The sequence below is a fragment of the Balaenoptera musculus genome, chromosome 6, assembly GCF_009873245.2.
Source record: "Balaenoptera musculus isolate JJ_BM4_2016_0621 chromosome 6, mBalMus1.pri.v3, whole genome shotgun sequence".
Taxonomy (NCBI): domain Eukaryota; kingdom Metazoa; phylum Chordata; class Mammalia; order Artiodactyla; family Balaenopteridae; genus Balaenoptera; species Balaenoptera musculus.
The window spans coordinates 96,796,958-96,810,524 of record NC_045790.1 but is presented as its reverse complement, the minus strand read 5'-3'; the positions used below and the strand labels follow the sequence as shown (position 1 = coordinate 96,810,524).

The following is a 13,567-nucleotide window of genomic DNA, read 5'->3' as shown; positions in this document are numbered from 1 at the left end:
CTCAGGAGCTCAGGTATGAGCAGGTGGGGACCCAGGTTAGGGGACCGATGGGAGAGGAGGAAGGTGAGACTTCCTGGAGAGTCTACGCAGGGAATAAAGGCAGAGTTTATGATGGGGGTGGGTTTTCAGAGCTGGATGCTGCGGGCAGGGCTAGGGAGGAATGGCAGGCTTTGGACGTGCTGGATCTGAAGCCCGACAGCAGCCCAGCAGTAGAAAGCACTAGGGCCTTGGGACCTGACCTGGGTTTACACCCTAGCTGTCCTCTTCACTAGCTCTGTGACCACAAACTATTTACTTAACCTCTCTGAGCCTCTGTCTTCTCTCTGGTGAGATGCAGAGCAATGATACCTACTTGGCAGGATATTAAAGATATTAAATAAGGAAAACTATGTAAAGGGACAGACGAGGTTCTTGACATACAGTCAGCATCTGGTTAAAAGTGGTTTGAAATTTGGGGCCCCAGGCTGGTGTCATGTGTTGGTCCCCACTGAGCTGCAGCAGAGATCGTCCTGGAGCTAGGAATGGAGGGACTGGTGTCTGACTCTTCATTCATTTGATGAATTTTTATTGCATTCCTACTGTGTGCCGGGCCCTGGAGACATAGTGTGGAGAGGCTGGTGGGAAAACCCAATTACAGCACAAGACGGAGTCCGCTGAGCAGCCTGAGAGCAGGGTGTGGTCTGTCTGGCGGTGCATGGTGTCCCAGCTCAGAGCCTGGCACGTAGTAGGTGTGCAGGAAATGTTGAATGGGGGTTGTGGAGGCAAAGATGCAGTGGACCTTCTCTGAGCACATCAACGCTGGTGCAGAGGAGGGTGGGAAAGTCTGAATTTGTAACCACTTTCTGTTCTGGAAACTCCCCAACAGCAGGTGAGGGGTTAAAGAAAAGATGAGAAACTGGGGACCAGGGTTTCAGTTCTCAGCCTCATCACCACATCTTATTCTCTTTTTCTTCCAAATTCCCAGTTGGCTCACCTTTCCCAAATTCTGCTTTGAAAAATGCTGGAAAACGCCCCTGGGGGTGACCATGTGCCATCAGCAGGCTGGGACGGGGGGGAGAAGGAAAAGCAGCCAGGAATAATTGGCATTATGGGGACTTCCCTGGTGGTCCAGCGGTTAAGACTCCACGCTCCCAATGCAGGGGGCCCGGGTTTGATCCCTGGTCAGGGAACTAGATCCCACATGCATGCTGCAACTAAGGAGCTGGTGAGCTGCAACTAAGAAGTCTGTGAGCCACAACTAAGGAGCCTGCCTGCCACAACTATAAGATCCCGCACACGGCAATGAAGATCCCTTGTGCCGCAACTAAGACCCGGCACAGCCAAATAAATAAATAAATAAACAAATATAAAAAATAAAAAATAATTGGCATTACAGGGCTGCCCTTCAAGGCCACGGTGGGCTGTGACCCTGGGCAGCCCCCTCTGGTCACCCATCGGTGAACAGAGGAAAAGCACCGAACCTCCGAGTTTAAACATGCTGCACGTCCTTCTGACATGCCCCGGGTCACACTGCAGCAGCTTCCCAACCAACCTCTTCTGGTTTTGTCACATACTGTTATTTATTGGAAGGCTCGTTTTTTCTATTTTTTACTCCTTTCATTATAAAATATGTTCTTATGTTACAAAATAAAACTGCCTTCTTTTTTTAAATTTATTTATTTTATTTTATTTATTTTTGCCTGCGTTGGGTCTTCGTTGCTGCGTGCGGGCTGCTCATTGCGGTGGCTTCTCTTGTTGCAGAGCACGGGCTCTAGCCGCGAGGGCTTCCGTAGTCGTGGCGCACGGGCTTAGTTGCTCCACGGCACGTGGGATCTTCCCAGACCAGGGGCTTGAACCCGTGTCCCCTGCATTGGCAGGCGGATTCTTAACCACTGCGCCACCAGGGAAGCCCCAAACCGCCTTCTTGTCATAAGAATCCAAGCAATATATTATTCCTTTAACGGAAGGCTAGTTTTCTCATTTATTGCTTTTTTTCTTGAGTAACTTAAAATGATGTTTACACTTTAAGGTAATATAAGAATGCATGCTTGTAAAAATTTTAACAGTGTAGGAGTGTAAAAGGAAAATAGTGGAACTCTGCCTTCACACCTCATCCTACCCCCAATTCCACCCACCTCCAGGCCTCTGAAATGGCTTTTGTTTTCTAGATAAGGGGACCCTTGGGAATCTCACAGACACATCCCTCAAAGCCATTGCTAAGTTGAGGGGAGGTGGCCCTTTCTAGTGACAGGAACATGAGTTGAGGATCAGGATTGGACAGTTGGTTCTACCATTGATTTGCTGTGTGACCCTCAGGAATTCACATAACCTCTCTGAGCCTCCTGCTGTATGACCTCAAGCACCCGCATAGACTCTCTGAGGCTCGGTGACCTCCTTGGTAGGCTACCCGGGAGGAGAATTGGGATCAGGGCTCTGAAGCCCTGATGTGTTGGTGTCCTGCAAACAGCCCAGGTGACTGTGTTGTGTTGTGGTCTTGGCAGGTTGGGGACCAGATTCTGGAGGTGAATGGGCAGAACTTTCTCAGCATCCTGCACGACGAAGCGGTCAGGTTGCTCAAGTCATCCCAGCACCTCATCCTGACAGTGAAGGACGTCGGGAGGCTGCCCCATGCCCGAACCACCGTGGACGAGACCAAGTGGATTGCCAGTTCCCGGATCGGGGACACCGCCATGAACTCAACAGGGTGTGGCTGCCCTGCTCTCTCGCTCTGAGCCCCAGGACCCCAGGGCCACTTCTGAAAGCCAGTAACAGCCCTTCCCACCTCTTCGCCATGCACCATGCCCTGACCTGTGAAGACTGCACTGATTCTCAGAGCCTGTGGTCCCAGCCCCGGCGTCCCTTCCGTTTGCCGGGCAGGACCTCGGGCACATCCCTTCTCCCTTCCTGGCCTTGGTTTCCCTTGGAAAGCTGAGCCACAGGATCTGGCTCTCCCGTTCTTTATTTGCCCCCCAGCAAATCACATAACTTACTTTTTGGCCCTCAGTTGCTTTGTCTGAGGAGTGGGAGTCATAACCCCAGCCCCCATCCCAGATGTGTGGATGAGGATCCCATGCGTCACTTGGGTGAAAGGGTCTTGGGAGTCATAAAGTGAGATACAGTTGCCAGGTGGGCTGCGTAGCTGCTAATAATGTAGTGTCACCTTTGGATTTCCATCAGAAGTCTCAGACTGGCTGGTGGCCCCCAAGCCAAACACGCCCAGAGCATCTCTTTCTCCCTTTCTTCATTCCCTCCTTCCTCTCTTCCTTTCACCTGCACAGTATTATAACTTTAAAAAATTAGTTACCAACATTTAAAAGGTCATCTGGTTTCCCATGAAAAAAACTGGATTTCTGGCTGCTTCTTGAAAATCAGGGATCCTGGCAGCTTGAGCCCACGTTTTTTTGTGAAAATAGACCGGAGCCAAGCTGCACCTGCGCATTGCACTTCAGCATCTCCAGCTGACCCCATCCCTACCCTCTCTAATGTTGGCCTGACCCCGAGGCCACGAGGCAGTTGCCATTCAGTCTCTCCTCTCCTTGTTACCTCCCTGGCCCCTGTAGGGTTGGAAACAACTCAGGAGACCACCTTGCATGGTTTTAGAAGTGCCATCCACATGGTTGGTCAGGAGGACAGAAGCTGCCCCTCTGTCCAGGGGTTGATATTCCCTTGAGCGGCCCCGGCGAGTGCAGGCCATAGTTCTCCCAAAGCTTTGCTCATCCCGCAGCAAAGCAGCCGTTCCCTTCCCTGTGCCTGTTTGAACTGCTCAGACATGGGGCTGAACATGCTTGTCTTTCTTCATAGCTTTCCTGGGGATCTCACAGCAGAGGGGACCAACAAGGTAGGCTGCTCTCTGTCTGGGTGTCTTCAGCTTCTTCACAGCTCCCCATGCGGGGAGCTCTGGGTCTGGCAGGGTGGGCTGGGAGACTCACGGACATGATCTCATTTCATCTGGGCAGCCCGCTGACTGTCCATCCTCCATCCTACACACGTCTGTGAGTGCCACCAGGTTCTGGGTACCGCCCTGGACACCTGGGTTAACGGCACGAACGGAACAGATCAGGTCCCCACCCTGGTGGAGGTTACCCCCAGTGAAGGAGACACACATAAAAACAAAACAAAACTGCACATGTATCTAATCACAAAAGACTTTCAGTGCCATCCAGGAAAGGTGCTGCGTCTGATGAGAGAGAATGACAGAGACACCTAGTTTAGATTGGGGGAGAGGCCAGAGGGAGAGGGCAAAGGCTCTCTGAGGTAGTGACACGGTGTCTGGGCCGTAAACTGAACGTGAAGTGGAGGTTAGTGAGATCAAAGTCTGGGCAGGAGCAGGAGGGCGATGATGTAGGCAGAGGGCACAGCATGTGCCAGAGCCCTGAGGCAGGTGCCACACTTGGCCTGTTGGTGGAAGAGCCAGATCACCCAGGACTTAGTGGGCTGTGTAAGAGGTTTGCCTGCTAACCTAAAATGATAGGTTGCCGTTGAAGGGCTTAAACAGGGGAGCAAGGTGAGGAGATCTGTGTTTTCACGAGGTCCTCTCAGCAGCTCCGTGTAGGTGACAGAGAGAGGCAGAAAAGACAAGGAGGGAGACCGGATGGCGTCTTAGACACAGCTGATGGTGTCAGAGGCAGTGCCTCTGAAGGGTGGAGTGTGTGGGTGCAGATCTGAGCTATGTTTTGGAAATAAAATTACTATTATCCCCATACCAAGAAAGATATTTCAACCTAGAGAGTAAAATGGGAACCATAATCATCATACTGCTTGACTCTGCATGGTCACGAGGCTCTGATGAGATAACATACGTAAAAGTGCTGCATGAGCCGTGAAAGCGCTTTGCAACTGCACGAGGCCGCGTGCTCTGGGAACATACCGGTAACATCTGCAGCTTTACCATGTGGGCCGAGACCTCAGAGGGACCCACCCCCTCCCTCGGCAGGGGGGTCGCTGGCTGGGCCTGGCCATTTGCCTCCAGAGCGGCTCCGAATTCCCAGGCCTCTGTCTTGCTGTCTTTCAGCTGGGGTTTTACAAGGGGCCGGCCGGCTCCCAGGTGACCCTGAGCAGCCTGGGGAACCAGACGCAGGTGCTGCTGGAGGAGCAGGCGCGGCACCTGCTGAACGAACGGGAGCGCGCCACCATGGCCTACTACCTGCAGGAGTACCGCGGCGGCAGCGTGTCCGTGGAGGCCCTCGTCATGGCCCTGTGTGAGCTGCTCAACACCCACACCAAGGTGACCCGCGCCTCCTCGGGCGAGGCGGGGCTGGGGGCGCCTGGCTTCAGCTCTCAGGGTCTCCGCATCCTTCCCTGCCTCCCTCTGTCCCCCACTCCTTTCCTGAGAACCCACAAAGAGTCAGGCCCAAACTGAGCCCCAGGCGGAGGCTGGGGACCGAGACAGACCCTGCCCTGGGGGAGCCCGCAGACTCCTGGGGAAACTGTCAGTTAAGGTCCCCTGTGATTGGGGCCCTAACGCAGCGGCTTTCCATGCTGAGTGTACATTTCGAATCGTCTGGATTGCTCTTAAAAAGCGATGCTCAAGCCCCACCCCAGGCTGGCTGACCGCACGCATCTGTGGATGGGAGCCGGCCACCAGTAATTTTTACGAGCCCCCCAAGTGACTGTGCCGTGCTGCCCTCTTTGAGAACCCCGCTCTAGTGGAAGTCTGTTTGAGGTTCAAAAGCTGCAAGGAGGAAGAAGTGATTAAATCCACTGGGAGTGGTTACATTTGGGAAGACTTAACAGAGGAAACGCAATTTGGAGAGGAGGGGGAAGGGACAGCGAGGGGCTTCCTGTTCAGGGACTTGCGGCCTCATGTGCAGGCTGAGATACCGGGGAGGAAGAGGTGAGATGATGGAAGCAGGGGTCAGATGATGCTGGGCCCGGCCTCCAGGCGAAGGTGCTTGGACTTTTCTCCTAGGACAGTGGGGAGCCACGAGGGTGAAGGAGGGGAGGCCGGTGGCCAAGTTTGCATGCAGGTCATTTGGGGTGGCAGGGGGCCGTCCCACCTGCTGGTGGAGCTCCCTGCTGAGTGCCCAGCTTTTCCCTGCCTCCAGTTCCTGCTCCTCTCTGAGGTGAGAGGCACCATCTCCCCGCAAGACCTGGACCGCTTCGACCACCTGGTGCTGAGGCGGGAGATCGAGTCGATGAAGGCACGGCAGCCCCGCGGCCCTGTGGCCGGGGACACCTGCTCCATGGTCTCCTGCAGCGACACAGGCTCGTCCACGGGCAGCCACGGCACCTCCACCACTGTCAGCTCAGCCAGGGTGAGCTGCCCCTTCCCCGTCCTTGGCTTGATGGCCAGCAGGGGAGTTAAGATAACGGCTTTGGAGTGAGACCCATCCAGGTTCGAATCCCAGCACTGGGAGCCTGTGCTGGCATTCAGCCCCTTGCCAGCTCTGTGCCTTGCCTTTCTGAGCCTCGGTTTTTTCACCTGTGAAAACCTCCTAATTGTTGGGTGCCTGCTGCATGCCAGGCATGGGCTCTAGGGCACAACCGGTGAACAAGGCAGCTGTGGCCCCGCCTCAGGCGCTCACAGTCTGGGGGATAGGGTGCAGGCTGGGGGAGAAAGGTGAAAAACACAGGTCATGAGACAAATAGAAAAAATAATGCCAATCCATGCGGGGATCCCACGAGACCACACAGGGCATTCGTGGTCGTGGTCCTGGTGATTGGGATCTTCCCTGAGACACACCCTCCTGATTCTCTGGAGCCCCAAAGCCCAGCCTGACTTTCTCCCAGATGCACCAGCCCCTAGAGAAGCATCTGGTCCATCTCATGGTGTGACTCTGCCCCCAGCATGCTCAGAGGCAGATTAACCCCGGGAGGCCTTTGCAAGGAAGGTGCAGAGGAAATGCCTTATTATCCGTCATGGGAAACAGCCAGTGACTAAGGCCCGTGCAGTGGGAAGAGCCGGAGCTGGAGGTCAGGAGAGCTGGCTCGGCTCCATCCTGTCCTCTCCTGTCTGTCGGTCACTCGGCGCCTCTCTGCTGTGGAAAGTGAGTGGGAAAGTCGAGTTCCTTAAACGCTGTTACTCCCAGACACTGAGCTGGGAGCTCTTACGGGTGGAATCTCTGTTAGACTGTGTTCGTTGTCCTGTTGGGGGAGCAGGAGGTCTGAGAGTGCGGTGATGTCCACCTGCAGACACAGGTGGTAAGTGGGCACAGATGAGCTTGCAGCCACCAGGAGACAGCCCTGGAGCATGTGTGCCTTTCCCTTGGGGACTCCAGCTCCCAATATAGCTTTTTTTTTTTTTTTTTTTTTTTTTTAGCTCTGGGGATCTGAGTTTCTGGGGAAACTTCTACTCCTCTACCTCCTATCCCTACCATCCCAAGTCACCTTCATCCCCCAAGAGTCCTCGTCCTTCCTGGGGTGACCAGGAAGCTGCCACATGTTCCTCTTGGCTCTGGACGCAGCTGCAGTGGAGGCGATGTCACGCTTCGGATTGAGCAGATCTCCTCTGGGGCGGGGAGAAGGCTGCCTCCTGCCTGGGGCTGCGTGTTTGGCTCTGATGTGGCACACGGGTGTGAGCTGCTTTCAGGCTGCGGGGGCCCTGGCCCGAGGGTTTATTTCTCTCTGGGTCCAACTCCACAGAGATGGGCTTGATAATGTCCATGTGGGGCTTCAGGAGCCATCAGTCACTGCCCTAAAACTTGGAGGATTGCTGACTATAATTCTGGGATGGTCCCTTTAGAATCAGGGATGAGAAATACAGTGGGTGGGATGGGGTGTGTTCTAACCTGGGAGGCAAGAGGTTTAGGTTTAAGCCCACCCTCTCTGGGCCTTGATTTCCCTGTGGGTAAAATCACCTGAGGTCCTTGGTGGCTCTGGCCACGGCAGCCCGAGGCCCTGATGGCAGGCCGGGCTGCAGGACTTAGAGGAGTCAGGGTAACTATTGTACCCAGGAAGGGCTCTGGGCAGGGGTCTCAGCCCCAGCTCAGCACTGGCCTCCAATGACCCTGTCCCAGCCCGGGGGTCTCTCCTGCACCTGGGGAGCGCTGACCCTGGCCATCTGAGCTCCAGCTGTGGCAGTTGACCCTGCCCTGCCGGAGAGACCCTCTCTATGGATTGGAGCACCCTGGGAAAGGCAGACTTCAGAAAGGCCACGGGATGATTTTGAGCAGGGAGTTTGTGGGACAGATGGAAGGGGTCTCCCAGCTTCTGAAATGGGAATAACCATGAGTCTGAGACCCACTGGATAGCACGGGCATGTCAGATCAGGACTAACCAAGACCAGGGCGAGCCCTCAGGGGTGGGTGCTGAGAGAACATCGTACAGGCAGGAGAGGCGATGTGGAAAGGCTGCCTCGATCCGCAGTGCCTCCGTTTCCCTCCTCGCATTGGGGCAGCCGTGCTGCTTTCCCCAGCTTGTTGGGAGGAGTAAAGGATGAGTGACATCCCAGACATGCTGCCCACAGCCCGAGGGCAGAGGAAACCTCTGTTCTTCCTGAACTGTCCCAGCCTGGCCGGAAAAACCACCCTGTATCCGGGGCCTTGCAGGCACTTGGTGGCTTCTGGAAAGCACTGGGCTGAGGGTCTGCCACTCCCCCTCCAAACTTCATCCCCGCTGGGTGCTCTCCACATGCACAGCCCAGGGCTCCAGTTTGCAGACGCTGAGCTTCTCTGCCACCACGGGGCCTGGGCCTCCCTGAAATCTGGGTCTTCTCTGATCGAGGCTTCTGAACAGGGTCCTCCTTCAGGCTCTGCCTTTCAGTTGCAGGTGTGACCTTGGACAAGTCACTTCCCTTTGCTTAGCCTCAGTTTTCCCGTCTGCCAAGTGGGAATAATGACCCTAGCCTCAACTGCTAGAGAGTCCCAGGATTGCCCCCGGGGGCATGACCATCTCCTGAAGGCCCTTTTTAAGGACACGTGTCATTTCTGCAGAGCAGTGAGGAACCCCTGGTTTCCTTCAAGGAGGCAGTTAGAACGAGGCCATGCTGATTGTAGCAGTGGGGTTTCCTCACCCCTTCTTTATTCGTGCCCACAGCATCCCAAGTAAAGAAAAAAGGGACTTGGAGAATCCCTTTGTTTATTTTGCCTTTGTGTGTGTGTGTGCGTGTTTGGGAAGGGGATTTGCTGTGCCCATTCCATCCCTAATATTTATTTGATGTATTTTTCTTTTTGCCTTTTGCCCACCCTTCCTCCCAAGGAGCGGCTGCTGTGGCTTATAGACCTGATGGAGGTACCGTCCTTCCTGCCGAGTGGGGCTGTGGGAGTGCCTTAGCTGGGGCAAAGACAGGGGGCTATGGTCCTTCCCCCCACCTCCTTACACCCGCACCTGGCCCTGGTGGGGAGCTGGGGTTCTTCCTGGTGCTCACTGTCTCTCCTGTTTGCCAGTTCATCAGGTTTTTCAGGCTCTGGAGTGAGAATGCCCTCTGTTCAAATCCCAGCTCTGCCACTTCCTTGCTGTGTGACCTCAAGAAGTAGTTTCACCTCTCTGAACTCAGTTTTATAAAATGAGGATGATAATTTCTGTGCTGTGGAGCTGTTGAGAGACCTCTCGGCCTTCGCATATGCCACACAATCTGTCTGTCTGGAGTGTTCTCCTTCCCACTTCACATGGCCTGGCTAGCTCCTGTGTGTGCTTCAGCCCTTAGCTCACATGCCACCTCTTCCAAGCAGACTTCCCTGATCCTCTCAGGGGGGGTGACTTTGAGCCTCTGGCTCCTTCAGCCCCTTGGGCTTCTTGCTGCTATGGCTCTTGTGTCATTATATTCCAGTAATTTGTACAAGACTGGCTGGTTACCCGCCTTGACTGTGGGCTGCTTGAGGGCAACAACTGTGTCTGGAGTTACCATCGAATCCCTAGTGCTCAGCATAGAGCCTGGTCCATATTAATAATTTGGGCCTTTATTAATAATAATAGTAGCTGGCATTTGTCAAGCATCTCCATGACACTATGATAATGCTTTCCAACTGTATCTTCTTTGACCCTCCCAGTAACTAGGTGTGGCAAGTACTGCTATGATCCCCATTTTACAGAGAAGAAAACTGAGGCTTAGAGAGAAGTGACTTGCTCAGGATTGCTCAGCTAGTGAACAGTGGAATGTAGATTCAAACCCAGGCCTGCTTACCTCTGAGCTGGTGCTGTTAACACTGCAGTCTGGTTGTGATTCTTCCCTGAAGCAGCTCACCAGATGCTTGCTAGGCATTATCTATCTATCTATCTATCTATCTATCTATCTATCTATCTATCCTCTCTCTCTCTTTCTCTTCCTTCTGTTCTGTTACCAAATATCAATTGAGTGATTGCTATGTGCTATATCCAGTTCTAGGTGCTGGGAATACAGTGGTGAACAACAAAGAAATTCTTTCCATTACGGAATTTAGGGTAGAGCAGGAATGACAGACTAAACCACATAAATAACTGAAATGCACAGTACGTTAAGTGGTAAAAAGCGCTAAGGAGAAAATGAAACAGGAAAGGGGATTTGGGGAGGGGGGTGGCATGGTCAGGAAGTGACACCTACATAAGATCTGAAAGAGGTGAGGAAGAAGGCCCTGCCCACAGCTGGGGAAGAGTGTTTCCAGCAGAGGGAACAGCGAATGTAAAGGCCCTAAGGTGGGAGCATGCCTGGAGTGTCTGAGCAAAGTCCGGAAGCCATGAGGCTGGAGCAGTAAGCAAGGGGAAGGGCAGTGTGGCGGATTATGTGCTGAGGACGTTGACTTCGCGTCTGAGTGAGATGGGAGCCGTTGGCAGGTTAGAGCAGGGGCTGACATGATCTGACTTAGTTCACCAGGATGCCGCTGATTGTTGAGAACAGACAGGGATGGGTTTGAACCAAGAACAGGTTCATTCCCAGGAAGGGCCTGGGGAGGTCGTGCAGCCTGAGCTGCTAAGAGACGTGATGACGGGCTCTGCAGGCGCCAGCTCTTCCTGCTGCCTGGTCAGCCCTGGCCTCAGTGTCTCCTGGGAACACCCTCCCTCCACACCCACAGTAGGTCTCAGACTGGACACCCCATGCTGCCTGCATGCGGAGCCAAGGACAGAAACCTCCTCCTGGAAGCCCCTCTATGCAGGAATGCAGGGCACCAGGCCCATCCGGGGAGTCAGGAGCCCACACCCTTCCTCCTCTCTGCCCCCACCACGCAGTGCACCCTCAGGAAAGCCCCTCGCTCACCGTCAGCCTCAGTCTCCCCATCTGTACGATGCAGGCAGACCCCCAAGTCTCCTCCAACTCTGAGAGTCCTCTTGTCAGGAGATTCTGGAAAATATTCCAGGGGAGGCACGGCAAGGAATGGCAGCCCTGTGTTCCCACCACTTATCTGTGTATTTGAACAAGGGCTGCATCATTCCTCCTGAGAGAGAGCTTAAAATAATATTAATTCACTTGCCGCTAAGTGCCAGGCACTGGTCTGCAACACCACCATGTATTAGTGAGCTTTTGCTGCAGGGATGCTGAGTAACAAACGTGCCCCACAATCTGGATGGACAACAGCCAAAAACATTTCATGCTCATGGCCAAAATCCCTTCCCTCGTGGAGCACGCGTGCTTTTCACGTCTCCATTAAAACGCCCGCCATGTTGCTTTAACCTCTGCCTGAGTGTCTTCCCCAGTACACAGGGAAAGCTGGTGGGGTCAGGCAGGGACCTCATCTTTCTCCTGTCTGTGTCCCCACTGCCAGCCCAGGGCTTGGCACAGAGCGGAGTTCAAGGAAATGTGAAGCAGAAACCGAAATGAAACCTCATTCCCTGGCCACCCAGGATCATCTTCTAACGTTCCAGCCTCCTGAACAGTTACCTCCCACATCGTAGGAAAATGTCCTCTGCTCTGGCGTTCAGACGGGCAAGGGGGCAGGCGGCTGGCTCTCGTGACCCACATGCCACAGACGGATGCCCCAGTTGGAGCCGGTTTCCATTTAACCCAGACTCCCTGCATCGTGCTGCACGGTTATCAACCCCAGGTTAAACGTGGCTTATTCTGCAGCCATTTTCCCTCAAACAGACACAGTCGATCAAAGGAAATCAGATGCAGCCTTCCCCCTTCAACAAATTGTGTTTATTTTCCATTTGTCTAATAGAGAGTCAGCCCTGGGAATTTTTGGCTGCCTCCAAACGGTATCATTCCCCTCCCATAAAGATGTCGGCCAGGAGAGCTGCGTGAAAGAAGAAAGGCCTGCCCGACATTTCTTGAATTCCTCATCTAGTGTGAGCAGGCCTGTGGCAGAGGGGCTTAAGTGCACAAGCTCTGGAATCCCACACACCAGGGTTGGCTCTCCCAACTAGTAGCCGTTTCACCTTGGGCAGGCGACTTAAGCTTTTGGAGCCTCAGTTTCTGCATCTGTACAGTGGGCTGATAAGGCCGGCCATCTACAGGTTGTCATGGAGATTGAGTGAGAGTAGGGGTGGACTTAACAGGTGTGGACTATATAGGAGCCGATTCTATTGATACTCTAAAGGCTGGCAAAGGGCACTGCAGAGGAAAAGGGGCTGAAAGGCCAAAGCCAGCCTTGTACCCATGGAGCAGATGTTATTGAGGTCGGGGTGGCAGTGGAACTTGCCCTGGCCTTACCCACAGCCCTCTTCCTCCTGGATTTGAGAGGTGTTGCACTCTAGGCCTCTCATGTACCTGGAAAGGGGCTCCCCAGGCTTGCTAGAGGGTGCTAGAGGTGGGGACCCTGCCTCTAAAGGCCATTGGCCGTCTCGCCTGCAGTAAGGTGAGAAGGGGGTGCAGGGCGTGGCTGTCAGCACCTGGCAGTGTCAGCCTCCTCCCCATGGCCTCCTTGCCTTCCTCCTCATCCGGGGCCAAAGGAGGGCGGAGGCGCTCAGGCCTGTCTCAGACGCCTCCAGCTGCAGAGACCCCTGACTGTCAAGGCAGCTCTTTCCAGAAACAGGGAGCAAATGATGAGAGGTACACATCCCACCTGCTGCATCTGCCTCTGGTCCAACCCGGGTGAGTTTAGGAGTCTTCTTCTGGGCAAGTTCTTCCCTAGCGGGGGAGCAGGAAGGAGCCCATCTATTTACTCAGTCATTCTGCCGCTCCTTTTTTATGTGGCAAGCATTCGTTGAGCACCTCCTGCATGCAGGCTCTGAGCGGGGCTCTGGTAGCCGGGAACAAGAGACAACAGCGCCCACCCTCACGAAGCTTAGCGAGGGCAGTGAGGACGGCAGCCTCGAATCAAATCATCTCCATAATTCACACTTTGATAAGTGGGTCGGAGGGTCGTGCGAGAGCACAGAGCCATAGGTTCACCGGAGGCATTAGTGACCCTCAGGGTGGCCGCAGCTTCGCCTCAGCCGGCGTCTGAAATAAGGACCATTCCTCCCAGTGCTCTGAGGAGCGTTCTCCCCGTGTGGGCACTGCGAGTGCTGGAAGCTGCTTCCACCAAATAGAACCACGTCCGTGGAGGTCAGAGCCTGCTGGAACATGACCAGCCCCTGCTCCCCTCAGAGCCCGGGTTTGCCCGGCTATAACCTAGGAGAGCTGGACTAAACACTGACATAGGGGTGGAGGGGGGGGCTTCACCTTTTCTGTGCCATGGACCCTTCTGGCAAGCTGGCAAAGCCCTGGGACCCGTTCTTAGGATAACAGTTTTAAATGTTTAAAACACACAGGATTACAAAGGAAACAAATCAGATGATGAAATGCCTTTTTCAAATA

The 13,567-nt window shown here is 54.2% G+C and overlaps 1 protein-coding gene across 4 annotated transcripts in view; it reads left to right on the top strand.

Annotated features, from left to right (window-relative positions):
• WHRN (whirlin) overlaps window positions 1-13,567 on the top strand; it is an 89,289-nt gene that overhangs the window by 63,730 nt on the left and 11,992 nt on the right. For 2 of the 4 annotated variants that reach the window (XM_036856808.1, XM_036856807.1), the window contains exons 4-8: window positions 2,481-2,683; window positions 3,781-3,817; window positions 4,991-5,203; window positions 6,024-6,233; window positions 9,115-9,147. In XM_036856808.1, the coding sequence (XP_036712703.1) occupies window positions 2,481-2,683; window positions 3,781-3,817; window positions 4,991-5,203; window positions 6,024-6,233; window positions 9,115-9,147 (696 nt within the window). The remainder of the gene's footprint in view (window positions 1-2,480; window positions 2,684-3,780; window positions 3,818-4,990; window positions 5,204-6,023; window positions 6,234-9,114; window positions 9,148-13,567) is intronic. The other 2 variants (XM_036856810.1, XM_036856809.1) reach the window with 1 other exon arrangement.